The sequence below is a fragment of the Dioscorea cayenensis genome, chromosome 7 (assembly GCF_009730915.1).
Source record: "Dioscorea cayenensis subsp. rotundata cultivar TDr96_F1 chromosome 7, TDr96_F1_v2_PseudoChromosome.rev07_lg8_w22 25.fasta, whole genome shotgun sequence".
Taxonomy (NCBI): Eukaryota; Viridiplantae; Streptophyta; class Magnoliopsida; order Dioscoreales; family Dioscoreaceae; genus Dioscorea; species Dioscorea cayenensis.
Genome location: NC_052477.1, coordinates 3,213,800 through 3,232,703, shown reverse-complemented (window position 1 = coordinate 3,232,703; position 18,904 = coordinate 3,213,800). Strand labels below are relative to the sequence as shown.

Below are 18,904 nucleotides of genomic sequence, written 5' to 3'. Positions count from 1 at the left end.
AACCCTTTTTTTTGCCCTTTTGCCCCAAATCACTCCCAGGATTCGTTCATTCGAGCGCAATCCCCAAATCTCTCAGCAGGAACCCTAGCCCTCGTCGCCATGGCGAAGGCCTCTGACTACGCCGATCTCTCCGATGAGGCTCCCTCTAATGGTTCGATCTCCTCCAGCGAGGACCAAGCGGGCGCCGAGGTGGAAGATGAGGAAGAGCTCGAGGCTGTGGCAAGAACTGCTGGCCCTGAAGAGGACGAGGGCGGAGAGGATGATTCGCAGTCGACTGAGGATGATGAGATGCTCAGGAGGGATAAAAGTGATGACGACGACGACGATGATGATGAGGTATTGTTGGGGTTGGGGTTTGACGAGAATGTTTGATACTTGTGGGTTTTTCTCTAATCGTGGAGATTTTTCTTGGGGGTTTTTGTGCGGCGTGTTTAGGGTTTGGGATTGTGGGGTTTTGTTTTTGTTTTTGTTTTTTGAAGAAAAGTTCTTGTTTTTTTTTCCTACTGATTTGATTTGATTATCTTAATTACTTTGTTTCATGGCTCTTAGGGTTTCCCATGATTTCGTCTGGATGTGCTTTTGCGGACATGAATTTTGGAATTTATTGTTATAACACACGCCTTTTTCTGAATGCAGGCTGAAGAAGTAACAGTAAATGGTGATGTTGGAAAGCGTGAAAGAGCCAGGTTAAGGGAGATGCAGAGGATGAAAAAGGAAAAAATTCAGTCTATATTGGACGCCCAAAATGCTGCCATTGATGCTGACATGGTTTGTTAATCCACTACATTTGATGTCTTTAGAAAGTTTTTTTTTTATCGGAATGTTTATCTGTTGGTTTTGTACGGTATCCTTTTTCCAAGGAAAATGCCAGACTAACTTTCTCTTCACAAATTACTGAAGAAAAAGAACATGTGTTTGGTTATAACACGTCTATCATTGCAGTCGACCCTTTCTGAATTATGGTTATCATTTGGGACTGAACACAGGGCAAATTCTCTTGGTTTCTTGTTCTCTCAAATGTTGATATTACAGGTTTAGAAACTTGCTGAGTGGCATGTTGTTGTGTTGCAGAACAACAAGGGAAAGGGGCGGTTGAAGTATTTACTCCAGCAGACTGAGATATTTGCTCATTTTGCCAAGGGTGCCCAATCTAGCTTGGAGAAAAAACCTAGAGGAAGGTAATTTATTTGTTTAAACTCAAAACGTTGTTCAAATTTATGGAGATTGGGTGATTGTAATTCCCTTGTTGATAAGTATTGATTGCTTTCATTTTAGTTCATCAGTCACAATGCTTTTGTCTTTTACAGCGACCAAATTTTGAAAATATAATTGCCAACTTTATGGCTTTCTGATATATATAATGTTTTTAATGATTTCTATTCATTCACCCTGCAATATTTTCCAAGATGTAGTTCTAGACTATTATTTGTATACTGTATAATTTTTTTTTTATCTTCTAATCAATTAGCCCAAGCAGTCTCCAACTAGTATGGGTTTATGCTGTGCATCCAATTTTTGCAACATTTGTAATTGCCACTGTAAAATGTCAAGACCCTGAGGTAATCATCTTGTCAAGATGAGATTAAGAGTTTAAAATTAATAATTTTTCGGTGTGACAACCTTTCCTTGCAATTCTACATCAGGACTACATCTCTAATAAATAATAATATAATGGAACATTTACAGGCCTTGTTATGCTTATAAATACTTATGTGGTCCACCCACACATATTTTACCAAGCAAACCTTGTTAATCTTTTTTCCCCTTAATTTTTCTTAGAGAGATGCAAAAGTGTTTGTTCATTGAGCAAGAATCTTAGAGGTTTTTTTTTTTAATTGTTATTCTAAATTAAAAGTGTTATTTGTGCGGTTGATTATTGCTATGTTTATATTTGAAATTGCAATCATTTAAATTTATTTTGGTTGAAGTGGTGTCTATGATATGCTTCTTTGCGTAACACAGTTCTTATAAGTTTACGGTGAATTATTCTGGTTGATAATTCCATTTCATGGTAAATGTTCTTTGTTTAGTCAATTCATGTGAGAAAGCTTGCTGTGGTAAGTTTGTTTAATCTATTTAGGTTGAGCTAAAGTAGTTATCTTGGGAAAGTATGCCTGGGAACAATAGAGATATAGTTTTGTTATGATAAACCTTTTCCTGAAGAACTCTTGATCACCTTAGGACGGTATAGACATAGATTTATAATGATAAACATTTTTCTAAAGAACTCTTGCTCACCCTTAGATATTGGTCAAATTTGCTTATTTTATTGATGAGCTTTAATGAAGATTTATTATATTCTACTTCAAGTGTTTCTGTACGGATTTCATGTTGCACAAATTTCCTCTAATTTCTATCTAGGAAGTTTCTATTTTGATTGGAGCAATCATCCCCTGCATGGACTTCATTTTTTGTGCTTACTTTCTCATGAATGTGCACAGGGGTCGTCATGCTTCCAAACTGACTGAGGAGGAAGAAGATGAAGAATGTCTCAAGGAGGAGGAAGATGAATTTGCTGGTGGTGGAGGAACACGTTTGTTATCACAGCCATCTTGTAGGTTTCCCTTTTGTGGGTTTTTGGATTATTCTGTCTTGAATTATCTTGATCATGTTTGCAATTTACTTTGTAATTGGTGAGAGTTCTTTTAGCTTTTTTTGTATAAATCTGCTAGGTTTAGTATGTATATATTGCAATTTCTAAACTGCACCTTTTCTTCCTAGTTTCACTATTCAGTCTTCATAAATGTTGTCACATGTGCTAATTATGGTCTCATTCGTTTTTTTCCTGATTAATGAGGGTTAGGAGTAAGCTAAAAGGATGCTGTGTGGATCTTGTAATAATAACTTATTTTCCCCCTGACTAATGAAGTCAGGAGTAAGGGAGTAAGCTAAGGAGTGGTTATGGCATCTTATAATGCTTTCATGTGGGCTTAAGAAGTTGATTTAGTGCATTGGCAGGGAAGGTTTGAAATGAATTTATTGCGGCATGTTAAAATTAAAAATAAGTCTGTTTGATAATGAATTGTGTATGGTTTCTTAGTCTAGAGCCATGGATATTGATATATAGCTTTAGATGTAGTTAGTAATGAGGTTTTGCATTTAGAAGAAGATGCTTGAAAGGTATTGGAATTTTCAGCATTATTGTTTGATGGCTTGATGATACGTAACAGAAGTGATGGTACAACCTTGAGTTTTCATTCATTCTCTAATCTGAAGAGAAAGCTGTTTAGCACATCTTTATCAATAAAGAAAGGGAGAAGGTGAAGCAATGCTTTTTTTAATGACATTGCTTTTTAGATATTCTTAGTCTTGCTACTTTAAGAATGTGGGTGGTAAAGCTTCAGCTTGCCTATTATCTCTGATCCTTTTGAGGGAAAAGTTTTGATTTTTTGGAAATAGGTCCACAGTATGTATAACAATTCTATGGTTAGCCTTAGAATTGTAGGGGGAGAGACCAGAGAATTCTCCTATAGTATAGTTCTACATCAAAGTGTAGCATTAAGTCTTTACTTGTTTACTTTAGTTGTGGATGGACTTACTAAGCATATTCAAGATCATGTCACTTGTTATTAAGGCCATGGGTTATGGAGTTCCAAACTTTGATCTTTTTCTTTTTTGGGTATTGTTAACTTCTTAATTTTCTTATTCAAAGTTGTTGCTTCTGGTTGAAGTGACTCTTCTGTAGTACCTCAGTCAGTTCCAAAGCTCTGATTCTCAAGCTTTAAACCAATCTATTTGAGCCTCCTTTTGGGCCAAGCAAGGCCTATTCATTTAATGAGGCCTAATTATCAGCTCAATGCAAACCCACAGTCTTAGCTATGGCTTGATTTAAATAGGTTCTTTTTCTTTTAAGAACAAGCTTAAGCATCAGTTGAACTCCTAAATGGGAATTCCAAGTCTGATATTTTACCTAAGTTTTCAGGTCTGGCTAGAGGTAATAATTTCTCCAGAAATTTCATGTGCATGCAATATAGAAAGTTCCATACTTCCTGAATCACCTCAAGTACCATTCAATTGACTATGCTCATTTTAAGACTTCTGTTATTTGTACTGAATAATTTGTCCGAATGACTTCCTAAACAAATTATAACCATTAAAATCATCATGAGATGCGCTGTTGTGAATTTTGAGAAATAGTAAAAGTTTTCAATCATTTTGGAGGCAATTAAGTAAAGTTATTTGGTACAAATAATATTTATCACTCAATATTTAATTAGCCTTTGCTTTGTAACTTTCCTATCTTCAATTGGGTATTCACTGCAGCTGTATTATCAATATTCATCACATTACTGTTGGAGCACTTGGATGCTGATGTGGTTAACATTCTCCTCTTTGTGTTTGCTTTGCAGGTATACAAGGTAAAATGAGGGATTACCAACTTGCTGGATTGAACTGGCTGATACGATTGTATGAAAATGGCATAAATGGCATTCTTGCTGATGAAATGGTATGCTTTTATGGCTCTGCATTTATTCTCATCTGGCTAATTCTTTCTAAGGTTACTTATGCTTAAATGGTGGAAGTTTATTCTCTTTTTTTAATTCTTATGTCTCTGATGCAGTATTATTACTGTTTTAAAATTTCATTGCCATCCGAAATATGCTGATGCGTCTTCATTGCCAGAACCAATTTTGATGTTGGTTACTTATTTTGTTTGTTGTCTAGGGCCTTGGAAAGACACTGCAGACAATTTCTTTACTAGGTTATTTGCATGAGTTTAGAGGGATCACTGGCCCGCATATGGTGGTTGCTCCAAAATCAACACTAGGCAACTGGATGAAGGAGATTCGGCGTTTCTGCCCTATATTACGTGCTGTCAAATTTTTAGGAAATCCAGATGAAAGGGTTCGGAAATTTTCCCTTGGCTTGTTTTGTCTCCATCTTCCTAGTCTTTGCATATGTGTAACTGAATGTATCATGTATGTGTTGATTAACTTCATGCAGAAACATATACGTGACGAATTACTAGTGGCTGGGAAATTTGATGTGTGTGTGACTAGTTTTGAAATGGCCATCAAAGAGAAGAATGCTTTAAGACGCTTTAGTTGGCGCTATGTGATTATTGATGAGGCACATAGGATAAAAAATGAGAATTCTCTCCTCTCAAAGACAATGAGACTTTATAATACCAATTACCGTCTTCTAATCACAGGGACACCACTTCAGGTTTGAATTTCCTCTTTCTTATTGCCATTGACTTATTCCCTGCTGAAAACAATCTGAAATAAATATTGCATATTAAGTACCTTCCAAATGCATCTCCTATTCCGCTTTTATGATAATTAGTTTGTGGATGTTTAACAAAAGCTTACAAGATTTAACCATAGCATATGGCAATGCGGAATGGTTGTGTTTCCCTTTAGTATGAATAGGATTTAGCTCACAATTATTATGTTTATACTTTGCTTTTTTTTTTTTTTGCTTTAGTAATTTCTACTGTGGACCTGCAATCATTTATTGTGTGTGCACCTACCGTCTATCATGATGAGTTTGTGGATGTTTAACAAAAGCTTACAAGATTGTACTTTATCACATGGAAATGCTTAATGTTTGTGTGCCCCTTAACCAATTATGAACATGGTTGAGCTCACGATCAATTATTATGTTTACAGTGTGCTTTTTTTACTTTAATAATTCCTGCTGTGGATTTGCAATTTCTTCTTGTTGTTGCCTAATGCTTTTCTTGCAGCAAAATCATGCCTATACCTGCTTCTGTTTTATTTTTTAATTTTTACTTTGATATAATAATCCCACTACTTGATACTATAAAGTTTCCTGATGAATTGATTTTGTTCTATTAGAATAATCTTCATGAGCTATGGTCTCTTCTCAATTTCTTACTTCCCGAGATATTTAGCTCGTCTGAAACCTTTGATGAATGGTTTCAAATATCTGGAGAAAATGATCAGCAGGAGGTTGTTCAACAGCTTCACAAGGTGAATAAGAATAATTTATGTTTAGCAACTCATTTCTAATTTCAAATTTACTGTTCATTCACAATTTGTGCAAATTTGGAAGGTTCTTCGTCCTTTTCTCCTCCGAAGACTTAAATCTGATGTTGAAAAAGGTCTGCCTCCAAAAAAAGAGACCATATTGAAAGTAGGAATGTCTCAAATGCAAAAGCACTATTACCGTGCTCTTCTTCAGAAAGATTTAGATGTCATTAATGCTGGTGGTGAGAGAAAGAGACTTCTCAATATTGCTATGCAGCTGCGCAAATGCTGTAATCACCCATATTTATTTCAAGGTGCTGAGCCAGGACCACCATACACAACAGGAGACCATCTAATCACTAATTCTGGTATGTTAAACCAAAATTTTAGACTTGAAATTGCATGGCTGAATATTATTATTGATTATGTAATTTTTTTTTTGCAGGAAAAATGGTTCTTCTAGATAAATTGCTTCCGAAGCTCAAAGAGAGGGATTCAAGAGTTCTGATATTTTCACAGGTGTGAACTTCTTTCAATATTTATTCTTGCACATAGCTAACTTAATTGACATGTCGGTCATGAGCTTTCCTTGAAACATGTTATGGTGTCCATTCATGAAAATGTCTTGGATGTGTTGCTCAATTTATAATTGCAAGGTATTAGGACTCTTGACAGTTCTCTGTAAATATTTTCTGTGAATTTGCTTATCTTTATGTAGACTGCTTTGTGCTGAGAAATGATTGGTATCACCAAATGGTTGATTGTGTAATTCCTGTCATATGCCACATTCCTGTTTGGCTGTTTAAGAATGTGAGTCTATTTGTTGACGTAGGATATAATTACTTAAGAAAAGGAAGACATTCACATGCTAGAGTTGATGGATCAGGAGTTCCAATTTCTCTGTTGAAATGTTGGGCCAACAAATTCTAAAACCGACATGTGGCACTCTTCCAAGTATAAATAAATGTGAGAACATGGAATACTTCCTGTATATGGGATCATTCAAAATGAGCACTTGATCTCATTTTCAGCCTAGGATTGCTTACTATGATGGTGCTAGAGAACTTATGGATGCAGCCATCTTTGGGGAAAGAATGGGAATGTGAAATTCTCTCCCAAGATTGTCTTTTGGAGTTTATAAATATTCACATGGTTGGTCTTAACATTCAAGGTTTTTATCTTCATTCCTCAGCAAGAAGTATAGTCAGCCCAAGGTAAATCTCATCCTCTGATAACTTTTGGAAGGGTATCTCTTCTTGAGCTATAAATTGGAGAGTATTACAACTAGTCTTTTAAGCAATGTAATGAGGTTACATGTGCAAAAGTATCCCAACATACAAGAGTATGTGGTACGTGATTCCAATGAAAGCCAAATAAGTGGGCGTGACTGTTGTTTTAGAGAAGTGAAGCACATAAGAGGAAAACCGTGCACTCTCTTTGGTGGAGGACAATGGTTCTCCCTTGGCTTGGGGATAGTGATTCTCTCTTATTGGCTGTTGTGTTGGGGATTGCGGATCGTATGGTGGATGGGTGGGTGGTTTTTGGGTGGGTGGTATTTGGTTGTCTTTCCTGTTTTCCATTTTGATTAGCTGGTGGTTCTTTCATGGCTTTGATATGGCATTCTTATGATTTTTTTTTTCCCATAATGAACTTTATTTTGTTTTGCATGTCTTTTACATGGGATCTAGATGACTAGACTTTTGGATATCCTCGAGGATTACCTAATGTTTCGTGGATATCAATATTGTCGAATTGATGGAAACACTGGTGGAGAAGAACGTGATGCTTCCATTGAAGCCTTCAATCAGCCTGGAAGTGAGAAGTTCGTTTTTTTGCTGTCAACTAGAGCTGGTGGACTAGGAATAAACCTTGCCACTGCAGATGTTGTGATCCTTTACGATAGTGACTGGCGAGTTTTTCTTCTAGTTATTATTGTACATTGAAGTTGCATATCTTTCTTTGGCTTACCTCTCTTCTGCTGTCTTAGGAATCCGCAAGTGGATTTACAAGCACAAGATCGTGCACATCGAATTGGTCAGAAGAAGGAAGTCCAAGTGTTCCGTTTTTGCACTGAGGTTTTTATACTTATCCTGAAGTTTAGCTTTAAGACTTGTAGAATAAGCTTTATAACATATCTCTGAAAATATCAGTATGCCATTGAGGAGAAAGTGATTGAGAGAGCGTATAAGAAGCTTGCACTTGATGCATTGGTTATTCAACAAGGTCGTCTGGCTGAACAGAAAGGTAGCTTCTTTCTAGAACAAGTTTTTCAATGAAATTGTAAGGTATGCTGATATCATGTTTCCTTGATGCAGCTGTCAACAAAGATGAATTATTGCAAATGGTGAGGTTCGGTGCTGAAATGGTTTTTAGCTCTAAGGACAGCACCATTACAGATGAGGATATTGACCGTATCATCGCTAAAGGAGAAGAGGCCACAGCTGAGCTTGATGCTAAAATGAAGAAATTCACAGAAGATGCAATTAAATTTAAAATGGATGACAGTAAGCAGATCATGATTATTATTGTGTCATTTATTTTCTATCTGATGCTCTTTACTCAAAATGGTCTTATCTTGTTTTTAATTCACAGCTGCTGAGTTGTATGACTTTGATAATGAAAAGGTATGCCTGTTTGATATTGAGCTTTTCTACTTATATGCTGTTGGAAAATTTTTCTTAGTGTCATAATCTTTCTTCTTAATGAATGCACTGCATTATTTTTGAGCTGGTTATTATAGATGTTACTTCTAAAATTATTAACTGTCACTTTATTTTGTGAAGGATGACAACAAACTTGATTTTAAGAAACTTGTTAGTGACAATTGGATTGAACCGCCTCGGAGAGAACGCAAACGCAAGTATGTCCATAAGACTGATCTGGTGCTGTGGCAACTATATATTTTCTATGCCCCTGATTTATATTTGCCTTCCTACACAGTTATTCAGATTCGGATTATTTCAAGCAAGCTATGCGCCAAGGTGGTCCAGCAAAACCCAAAGAACCACGAATCCCTCGCATGCCTCAGCTGTATGTCTTTTCTTATCCCACTGGGTCTATTTCTATTTGCTCATTTCACGCATAAGATATTATTGACATGTGCTGTTCTCCTTTTTAGGCACGATTTTCAATTTTTCAACACTCAAAGATTAAGTGAGCTGTATGAGAAGGAAGTACGCTACCTGATGGTGTGTGCCAACTAGAACTCTTTTTTTTTTCCTCTTTATTGGCTGTGCTTTTTTTGTTCATTTATTTGTTTTATTGTTATAATGGTTATATAATATATATCCTTCATTAATTGGAGTAACCTAGATGAAGAACATTGACAAATTCATTGGTTTTTCCTTTTTTCTTGCCAGTGCATTATAAGAAACTTTTGCAAGTTAACCTCACTGGAGTTTTATTGCGCCTGAATGCCCGACTTCTTGACCAAACATATTGCATTATACATCTCAGTGAACCTTCATCTTTCCTGCAGTTTCTAATTACATTCATGATTTTTTATTAAAGAATTATAATGGTGGTAAATTTTTGCACACTATATACAGTATCTCTTAAGATAATATATGCAGACAGTTGTCACATAAAGATCTATTCTATTGTCGCAAATCTTAGTTGCTACTGGATTTTTGGCACATTGAACTTTGATCTTGCTCTCTGGTTATTATGAGTTTAAGCTTTTTATTTTTTTTCCTCTCTTGTTTCAGCAAACACATCAAAAAAATCAGTTGAACACAATTGAGGATGGTGATGAGCCTGAAGGTATATTTTGTGAGTATGTCATGCATGGTAGTTTTTTTCAGCAAACTGATAAGACTGTTTCTTAGATTTGACGGGAGATCCTTTGACTGCTGAGGAACAAGAAGAAAAGGAAAAGTTGTTGGAGGAGGTTGGGAACACTATGAGTAATGGGACTTCTTTAAGGCTCTAACCATTTTATATACTTATTTTATTTGATGTCTGCAAATTTCAGGGGTTCTCTACGTGGACAAGGAGAGACTTCAATACATTCATCCGGGCATGTGAGAAGTATGGTCGCAATGATATTAAGAGTATTGCTTCTGAAATGGAAGGGAAAACAGAAGAGGAGGTTCAACGATATGCCAAAGTCTTTAGAGAAAGATACAAGGAATTAAACGGTATTACTTAGTATACTGCTGGGTTAAGTTTTAGTGGATTCAGTATCTTTATGCAAGCATGTTGATGAAGAGTATGGTCGTTTCTTTTGATTGTTAGATTATGACCGAATAATCAAATGCATTGAAAGAGGAGAGGCGAGAATCTCCCGAAAAGATGAGATAATGAGAGCAATTGGGAAAAAGATGGATCGTTACAAGAATCCATGGTTGGAACTGAGGATTCAGTATGGCCAAAACAAAGGGAAATTGTATAATGAAGAATGTGATCGTTTCATGGTGAGCGTTATCGCGGTTCATTCTTGTTAATTATATTTAATAAACTGTCTGCCCATTGTGAAATTCTTTAATCATTGGCCATTACTTTCAGTTGTGCATGGTGCACAAACTTGGATATGGAAATTGGGATGAGCTGAAAGCAGCTTTCCGCACATCACCTTTATTCCGCTTTGATTGGTTTGTTAAGTCCCGCACAACTCAAGAGCTTGCTAGGCGTTGTGATACACTCATTCGGCTGGTGGAGAAAGAAAATCAGGAGTTTGATGAGCGGGAAAGACAGGCTCGAAAGGACAAAAAGCTTGCCAAGGTCATTTATTTATTTATTTTTGCATGCATCCCAGCCACACCCTTTACTGGAATCTTCTATTCGTGCATTATTTTTAAATTTGTAGATTACTTGAGTAGTATATTTGTCTATTTGCATCCGGGGGTAAATATCTTGAGTGGTTATTGTACTATGGTTAATTTTCATTTTGAGCATCAAACTTCAATTTGTATCATTTCAGTTATTCAACTTTAATTTAGTTTCACCGAGCGGATACTAAGAGGTTTTTGAGAGGAATTTAATGATGATGCTACCAGAATTGCCTTGTCAGCGGCAATTCATCTACTGATGCATAAATACATCATCAACAATGTCAATGTAGTCACCTGTTTTGCAATTAATGATGTCGTCGTGTACATAATAAGTGGCAACATGGACATTGTTGATGACGTGGCATACACACATAAGTAGGTGACATCGTCAATTACTACTGACAAGGCAATTCTAGCAACGACGTTATCAAATTCCTACCAGAATCCTCTTGGTACCCGTCCAATGAAATCAAATTGAAGTTGGATAACTGAAATGATACAAACTGAAGTTCGGTGCTCAAAAGTGAAATTTGACCATAGTGTAGTACCCACTCAAGATATTTACCTTGCATCCGGCAATGTGCCAACATTATCATCACAATTTTTCAAAAGCTGCTATTTGGCAAATTCTCTTTTATTTTATCGTCTTTATTTATAATACCTAGTTATTTTCTTATTCCAATTTGTTCTTTCAGAACCTGACCCCAACCAAGCGGTCCTCTGTCAAACAACCGGCAATGGAGACGCCTACTTTGTCTTCTTTTAAGAAACGGAGGCAATCTTCCATGGATGACTATGTAAGCTCGGTAAGTATATACCTTACTACTCACTACAAACCTCTAAACAACTTCTTAAAAGTATAATAATGTCTAGTATATCAGAAACTTGAATGCATGAAACTAGTTAGAGAACATGCAACAATATAAATTCCATAAACTCAAATCCCATTATCAGGACATCATGTTCAATCTGATTTGATGATTTTATTATAGGGACGAAGGAGGAGGTAAGTTTTCAAAAAATTCAAGAACAGTTGTAGTAACACCCTTTTTGAAAATGACCGGAGGCAACAATTATGGGATACGCTTTGCTTCCTGTTGTAGTAACCTTAAGGAACTTGTGCCAAAATGTTTCTGCTTTTGTTGGCATTTGTTCCGAGTTTTATGAGTGCATGCAGCTGCACCTCAGAAACAATTGGAACTTAGCATGCTGTTAAGCAATATATGTAATATTGATAACTCATCTCGGTACCTTTGCTGTGCTTGCTAATATAAAATTATTCTACTAATTATTTGAGTTGGAGCATCCCATGCGCTAGTTGGATGTATGTTACCTGCAAAATTATTGAGCTCGTTTTGCATGTAGATGACCATTTCATGTGTTTAAGATTATATGTTAAGCTCTATCTGTATCTTTTTGCTTCTTTTCTTTATCTGGTTTATCTGGTGACAAGAAGATAGCTGATTTTTTTTTAAAAAAAAATAAAATTCTGAATTATTATTATTATTATTATTATTTTGACTTGTAACTACAAAAATATGAGCGCTGTATAACGTACCAATAGTATTTGAGGTCTTATTGATGGGTGTCTAATGAAAAAACAGTTTGAGATAGTGTTAATAAGTTATGGCAATGTGAAGATATTTTAAAAATTCTTCAAACAGAGGTAAATGGTTTATTTTCCTATGGGAGAAATTATTCCATTTTCTAGTTGGTATTATGTAATTTTATTAAATAATATACCCAATAGATAATAATATGATTTCAAAACTGGATTTTCTCCAGGCCATTGCTGTAGATTACCATTTTTGTCAGAGGGCATATTTAGTTTGAGGGGTTTAAAGGATTTCGAATGCCAGCTCCTGCGTTTCACCTCAATCAGTTAGCGCAACATATTTCTCAACCAAAATATTACCGGCTAAAACAAAAAGTCTAAATGGTATTAGAGACAATTAAAGACATCCAATTTTAGAGGCAAAAAGGTTCATACAATAGAGAGATCATTTTGGCGAGATGACAGCATACTAAGGCACTTTACTTGATTTAGAAAACAACAATGCCTTTCCACAATGAATGAACGCTTCAACAATTGTATCAGTAAACATGCAAGAGAGTGCAAGTAAATCATTGAGGAATGGTTGGAGGTGAGATGGTTCGAGATGACAGCATGCTAACACTTTTCCTTGATTTAGAAACCAAATGAGATCATTTGGTTTGTAATACAACAGTGCCTAACCACAATGAATGAATGCTTCAACAATATTATCAGTAAACTAAACATGGAAGAGAGTGCAAGTAAATCATTGAGGAATGGTTGGACGTGAGATGGCACGAGTATTGTAGGATTGACAATGGCTGCATTTCTGCCCAATTATATGGAAGTATACTTCTGTAGTATCATTGCAGTCATTACAGAGGATCCAGACCTGGAAAATAACCAGTAATAAGAAAGATTTATCTTCGTTAATAACAGTTATTAATAACACAAGCGCGACATTGATAAGAGTTTTGTTCAAATGTGTTTGTTTTGTTCAAATGTGTTTGTTTGTCGATGAAGTCATTGTTCTTGTATTGAAAAGGATAACTTCAATCCAGTGACTAATAATACCTTGAATATCCTTCACACTTGAAGTAAAAAGGAAGAAAGAAACAAATCTTTAATTTTGCACAAAAGGCATTAACTCTGGCAACTAAATTTTCATAACATTTTGAAGGTCAGGCTCTCTAGTTTTTAAGACCAATGTGCATGTGTATCCTACTAGTTCAGTTTTATTAATTGTTTTATTATTTTTAAATTCATAAATAAAATCTTAATCTATTGATTCAATATGATCAAAATTAACACAATTGAGGCTTCAAAATGTCTGAAAAATTAAACAATTGGTAGTAATGATCATTATTGTACCAAGTTAGATAAAGCAGACAAACAGAGACAAGACCAACCTTTCTGTTCCGATAATCCTCGGGCATAATTGTGGATTCAATCTGCAAAAACAGTATAAAGTTATAGGTTAGGTAACGTAATGTGTACTGAAGTACATTAATGCCAACATAATGCCACTGGTAAGAGTAGCTAACATATTGTGTATTGGAACCCTGCCAAGCATATGATTTTGGATTTTGTTATTGTTGTGTTATGGCAAATGAAGTAATTTCAAGCAATTCAAATATTTTTGTTGCAGGTACTTAGTTTAGATGAATAATAATCCCATGGACGCAGTTTCTTAGTTACTGTGGAACTGAGAAGTAGCCCATCTTTATAAGTTCTGGTCTTTGTTTTAATATATAAAAATAAATTAGTTATTAGGTAAATAGGTTGCTACCCTTTATTCTAGAAACCGCTTAATTAAGACGATCAGACAGTTGGGGATGATGCACATCTTGGTTCTAGAGCAATTTCCACGGCACCATGTCCATGGGATCATCACCCATTTCAAATTGTATACTAGGAAATGTGAGTGATGTATAAAAAAACTCGAGTCAGCAAGCAGAAAAATCGGAAATTTATCCATCTCATTCAAAATGTTATCCTTACTATGGATTATCCGAATAATATGCTCATGTTACTTGCACGTTATATTTATTATAATTTTCATTGCATTTTTTTTAGTCAGAAATCAATAAAAGGCAATGACTACATTACGTTACACCTGTGGATATCTTGAGGAAAGTTTACTTTGAAAAAAATAAGAGAACTATAATTCTACTGTGTCAATTTACATTTCAGTCAAACTTTGTCTATATGAACCTCAATAAATTTAGATAGCATAAAATAAATAATCCAAGAAACTAAGGTTTTTACCTCTTCATCTAGTTCCCTCCACATTTTCGACATGTCAATCACTGACCTGGAGCATATTGGACATGTATACCTACATTGCATGATAAAAAAAACAAATAAACAAATGAAAACTTAAAGATCAAGGAGGTATTCAAATAGTTATTAAAGCTGAAGAAAAATGTGGAATTACTTTTCATGCTTCATCATCTCCTGAAAACACTTTGAATGCATGGTGTGCCCACACTTCAAAACAGTAGTCTCTTTCAAGGAGTCAAACAGATACTGCAATATATCTCCTGATATTAACAAAGTTTTCAAAACTCAAGTAGAAAAATAAGGCATCATAAACACAGACCTCATAGCAAATGGGGCAGTGGTGCCGCATTGAGTTCTCAACACATGAATGCTTATCACGAAGCTCCATTGAATAACAGGCATCTGTGCATTTGACCATCAGCACATCAAAGGTCATTAAAAAAAATCTCCATACTACAAATATTTTTTATTAGGAAACAATTCATCATAGTTCATAAATTATTTTACCAATGTTTTCCTTCTTTTTACCACTTCCATTAGTCAAAGACATTAGACTTATCTCAGAAGTTACTAAACATGTTTTCCCTCTTTTCACAGAATAATTTGATCTTGGTCATATTAATTAGAATTTTTAAATATTTTATTTTTTATCATAGAAGGAGGCAGAGACCAATTTTTAGAAGAGGCCCACATGCCCCTTCATTATGGTGGATGATGCAGGCATCAATTGAGTAATGAACAGGTGTGGTCCACATCTAAATAAATGTGAGGCACATGGTCCCCATTAGACAGGGGGCCCTGTTAATATTTTATATCCCCCAATTCAAACTCTCATCATCCCCCCAATGGCCCCCATCACCATTCTTGCCAATCCACTATCTTGTAGTGTCTTTTACTCAGCCAAGCAAACATCATTATATATATTATGTGCCTCAACTGTGCCTCAACTGTGGCTTGATCCTCTATTAACTCAATAAGAGTGGATTGATTTGGACCTGATTCAATATAGTCTTCACCTGATCATGTGTTGATTAAATTTAACATTTGGAGGCGAGCTAATGACTGAGAAGTAGTTCCTCTTTAGATGTACCACCATGAGATGGATTACAACAAGTAGACATCCACCCAAACCTTGAGATATCCTATGACCTTGACATACCCAGCCTGAGATCTTTCACAATTGTAAAAAATGTAGCCAATATGAATAAACTAATTTCACATATCAAACTTTGAGAATGTAGTTCAAAAACAAAGATGTTAATAATAGTAACTAGATTTCTCCTCTCAAGGCAACCATTTTCCAGTCACATTTCTCCTGCTAACACCTTCACATCACAATCTCATTCTTGTTATTATAACTGACCCCTGAATTCTTATTTTTTACAATTTGAAAATTTCTTAATTAAGTAGACCTTTTTCATTTCATCCATTCTGCTTACTATAATATAATACAGTTTGAAAATCAACAGAGATAATTATTCAAAGTCAAATAACTGATGGAGAAAAATCTGCACATACCACACTTCTTGCAGTGGAAGAAATTCTCTCTGCCACCAACCCTAACCAAATTTACAGAACCACAAATCAGTGTGTCAAAAACATCGCAAGAACTAAGCAACAGAAGAAGGAAAAAAACAAAGAAATACAGAAAAAAAAAACAGAAGAAATACAGAACCACAATTCACCCACCTGCAGATACCACAGTTATCACAATGATACTGCTTTTTCTCAATCTACAGAACCAATAACAAAACAACATCAGCTGCTGGTAACCAAAATAAGGAAACAAATAAAAAGAAACATTCTCAATTTAGCAAAATGAAGCAACTCACATCATCATCATAGAATTTGCATATTCCACAGAAGTATTCCCCCATGTTAACCCCACAGTTTGTGCATACTTGCGCAACCTAAAACTCATACCAACCAACCAAATTCAATCATCAACAAAACCTAATTAAAAAGACAAACAAAAATCCAAAATACAATTACTCACAGGCTGTTCGGTGTCACAAATCAGACAAATAACCTGCCAAACGAACACAAACACCCAAACCCATCAACATCTCAAATCACAATCAAAAACAAACATTTAAACAAAAACCTAAACATAAAAAATCTCACCCTCTGGACATCCTGGCGGCGAAGTTCATGCCGATCCGACTAAACAAACAAAAAAACAAATCCAATCACAAACCACACCAATCAAATCCATCCATTTCATCACACACACACAAACATAAAAAAATCCAAAAAAAAAAAACCGTGGATTCATTGTGGCAATGACGGCAATGAAAGATCTCGTTGCAACACGGCGCTCGGATCATACATCTCCGCTTATAATGCTTACACCTACAGATCGATCAATCAATCAATCAATCAATCAATCAATCAAGAAGCTCAGAGCATTAAAGAAACAAAAAAAACCAGAGAAAACACAATGGATCAAGGGATCGAGAGAGAGAGAAAGGGATGAACAAGAGGGTGCATACCCATAGCCCATCTTGCCGTAATCGAGGCGGGTGTGAGAGGAATCCATAGATGAAGGAGAAAGTGGAGAATGGGAGGTGGAGAAGCTGAGAGGTGAGAGCGGGCATGGCTCATGCTTGGCTTCTCTATATAGAGAAAGAGAGAGAGAAAGAGAAAGAGAGAGAAAAAGGATAAGATATTTAATGAGAGAGAGAGAGAGAGAAAGGTTGCTTGTTTAATATACAATGGGAACCCGCCGTGTTGTTGACCAATGAGAAAATTTTCTTTTCTTTAAACCCTTGTTAATTTTTTAATCATTTTTTAGTCCTTGAAGTTTCACTATTATTATTATTATTATTATTATTATTATTATTTGGTAATTTACAAAATTTAAGACAAAGAGAGAAGGAAAAGATATTTAATTAGTTAAAAAAAGGGGGATTTTTTAGGGTAATGAGAAAAATGAGAAAAATGAGAAAAATGAGAAATTTCTCTTTGTTTTTAAATCCTAGTTATTTATTTAATTAGAATTTAGTCCTTGTGTGACAATTTGTGCTTCAAACATTCCTTCATTTTAGTTGCATTGGAAAAGGAAAATTTATTTATTTAGTTTTGTGAGTTTTTTTTGGTATTGTTGAAGATATATGTGTATCATCTATACATATTATTAAAGTAGATGTATAATCTACTCTGAAAGCGTTTTAAAAAATAATTTTAATTTTTTTATAATATTTAAATTTTTATTTATATTACTTATAATATTAATAATTTAAAAAATAAATTACACATAATTATTTATGTAATAAATATCTATAAAATCCAAAATATAAAATAACTTATATGGTAAGAGTTGTTTAATTATATTATTTTATATATGATATTGTCTCAAAATTCTTTACAAAATTTTAAAAATTCCGATACAAAGGCGTAAAAGATGCCTAGTATTAGATAATTAAATTAACATATTAAGGTTACATGTATGCATCTCAGCATTATATGCAGGGATGTTAATTTAATTAAAGTGGTTCTAGGAAAAAGATATCTGAAACTGCCTGCATTTATTCTTATTTCTTAACAAATACTTGTTCAACACTCAGATTATTCATTAATTTTTATAATAATAGTAAGTCAGGGAGTACTTCTTGGTGGTTGGTCAAGAATATTATAGCATTTATTGATGATCTATGAAGAGCCTCAAATACCAAACTTAATAGAGTTTGTTACCAACCTTCAATAGGATTTTATATCTCATTAGAAATGGAAACTAATAAAAAATTTAAAAATTAATTATATATATATATTTTTAATGAAAAAGGAGTTGGGAAATTCAAATGTCAGTAATCCACAAATCTCTTTCAGTTCTTTTTTGAAAGGCAGACTTGTGATTGGCCAAGAGAACAAACAATTTTCCTATGCATAAATGCATCAACAATGGAGAATTTGTGTTTAATAAAAATATAAAAAAAATAACTATAACCTTCCAAATATATATTAAAAAAAAAAAAGCCTACAGTTCTTGACTTTTCTGATTTAGTTTGCTTATCTCATCTAAAAGATGATTGAGCAAATAATGAGATTTTCCAGGGGCATATATGTAAAAATATTAGCAAGATGTAATAAAGAAAAGCACACCTATCATAATCAATGAACAATAGAGAATATGAGTTGGTATGATAGAAGAAAAACAGATTACAAGCAACAAGAAGCAGTTAAGAGCCCTGGCCAAGTTGGACATTTGAAGTATATATTGCATCACTAATGCAATCATAGGGACTCTGAAAAGAGATGATAATCTTTAAAGCTCTAATATATTGAGAAATAAAAAAATAAAAAAAAATAAAAACATTTTCAATTCCATTTATAACAAGTAATCTTATCAAATTAGCTTCCAAACTTTCTCAAGAGAAGAAAAC

At 34.6% G+C, this 18,904-nt stretch overlaps 2 protein-coding genes across 2 annotated transcripts; one reads left to right on the top strand and one right to left on the bottom strand.

Moving 5' to 3' along the window:
* On the top strand, positions 1 to 12,001 carry LOC120264778 (probable chromatin-remodeling complex ATPase chain). The gene is made up of 25 exons (XM_039272609.1): positions 1 to 336; positions 637 to 768; positions 1,072 to 1,178; positions 2,442 to 2,554; positions 4,350 to 4,447; positions 4,666 to 4,845; positions 4,945 to 5,166; positions 5,802 to 5,936; positions 6,019 to 6,301; positions 6,379 to 6,452; positions 7,622 to 7,842; positions 7,921 to 8,008; positions 8,084 to 8,177; positions 8,249 to 8,437; positions 8,526 to 8,557; positions 8,717 to 8,793; positions 8,874 to 8,963; positions 9,052 to 9,121; positions 9,641 to 9,695; positions 9,761 to 9,822; positions 9,907 to 10,072; positions 10,170 to 10,348; positions 10,440 to 10,655; positions 11,401 to 11,511; positions 11,698 to 12,001. Exons 1-25 carry the CDS (start codon positions 100 to 102, stop codon positions 11,713 to 11,715), a joined length of 3,249 nt encoding a protein of 1,082 aa, XP_039128543.1. The 5' UTR covers positions 1 to 99; the 3' UTR covers positions 11,716 to 12,001.
* A 774-nt stretch (positions 12,002 to 12,775) lies between these two features.
* On the bottom strand, positions 12,776 to 17,139 carry LOC120264238 (E3 ubiquitin-protein ligase MIEL1-like). The gene is made up of 12 exons (XM_039272040.1): positions 17,015 to 17,139; positions 16,787 to 16,874; positions 16,647 to 16,685; positions 16,519 to 16,551; positions 16,355 to 16,432; positions 16,212 to 16,255; positions 16,041 to 16,081; positions 14,842 to 14,924; positions 14,677 to 14,768; positions 14,508 to 14,577; positions 13,649 to 13,690; positions 12,776 to 13,131 (listed from the first exon to the last, which is right to left on the bottom strand). Exons 1-12 carry the CDS (start codon positions 17,059 to 17,061, stop codon positions 13,006 to 13,008), a joined length of 783 nt encoding a protein of 260 aa, XP_039127974.1. The 5' UTR covers positions 17,062 to 17,139; the 3' UTR covers positions 12,776 to 13,005.
* Positions 17,140 to 18,904: the final 1,765 nt, after the last annotated feature.

Coding starts and splice junctions, on each gene's coding strand:
- LOC120264778 (XM_039272609.1), top strand. CDS start 100: ATGGCGAAGGCCTCTGACTACGCCGATCTCTCCGATGAGGCTCCCTCT. Junction 6,453..7,621: donor GAGTTCTGATATTTTCACAG/GTGTGAACTTCT, acceptor CATGGGATCTAG/ATGACTAGACTTTTGGATAT. Junction 10,656..11,400: donor AGGACAAAAAGCTTGCCAAG/GTCATTTATTTA, acceptor TTGTTCTTTCAG/AACCTGACCCCAACCAAGCG.
- LOC120264238 (XM_039272040.1), bottom strand. CDS start 17,061: ATGGATTCCTCTCACACCCGCCTCGATTACGGCAAGATGGGCTATGG. Junction 16,875..17,014: donor TACGGCAAGATGGGCTATGG/GTATGCACCCTC, acceptor ATCGATCTGTAG/GTGTAAGCATTATAAGCGGA. Junction 16,433..16,518: donor TTTGTGACACCGAACAGCCT/GTGAGTAATTGT, acceptor TATGAGTTTTAG/GTTGCGCAAGTATGCACAAA.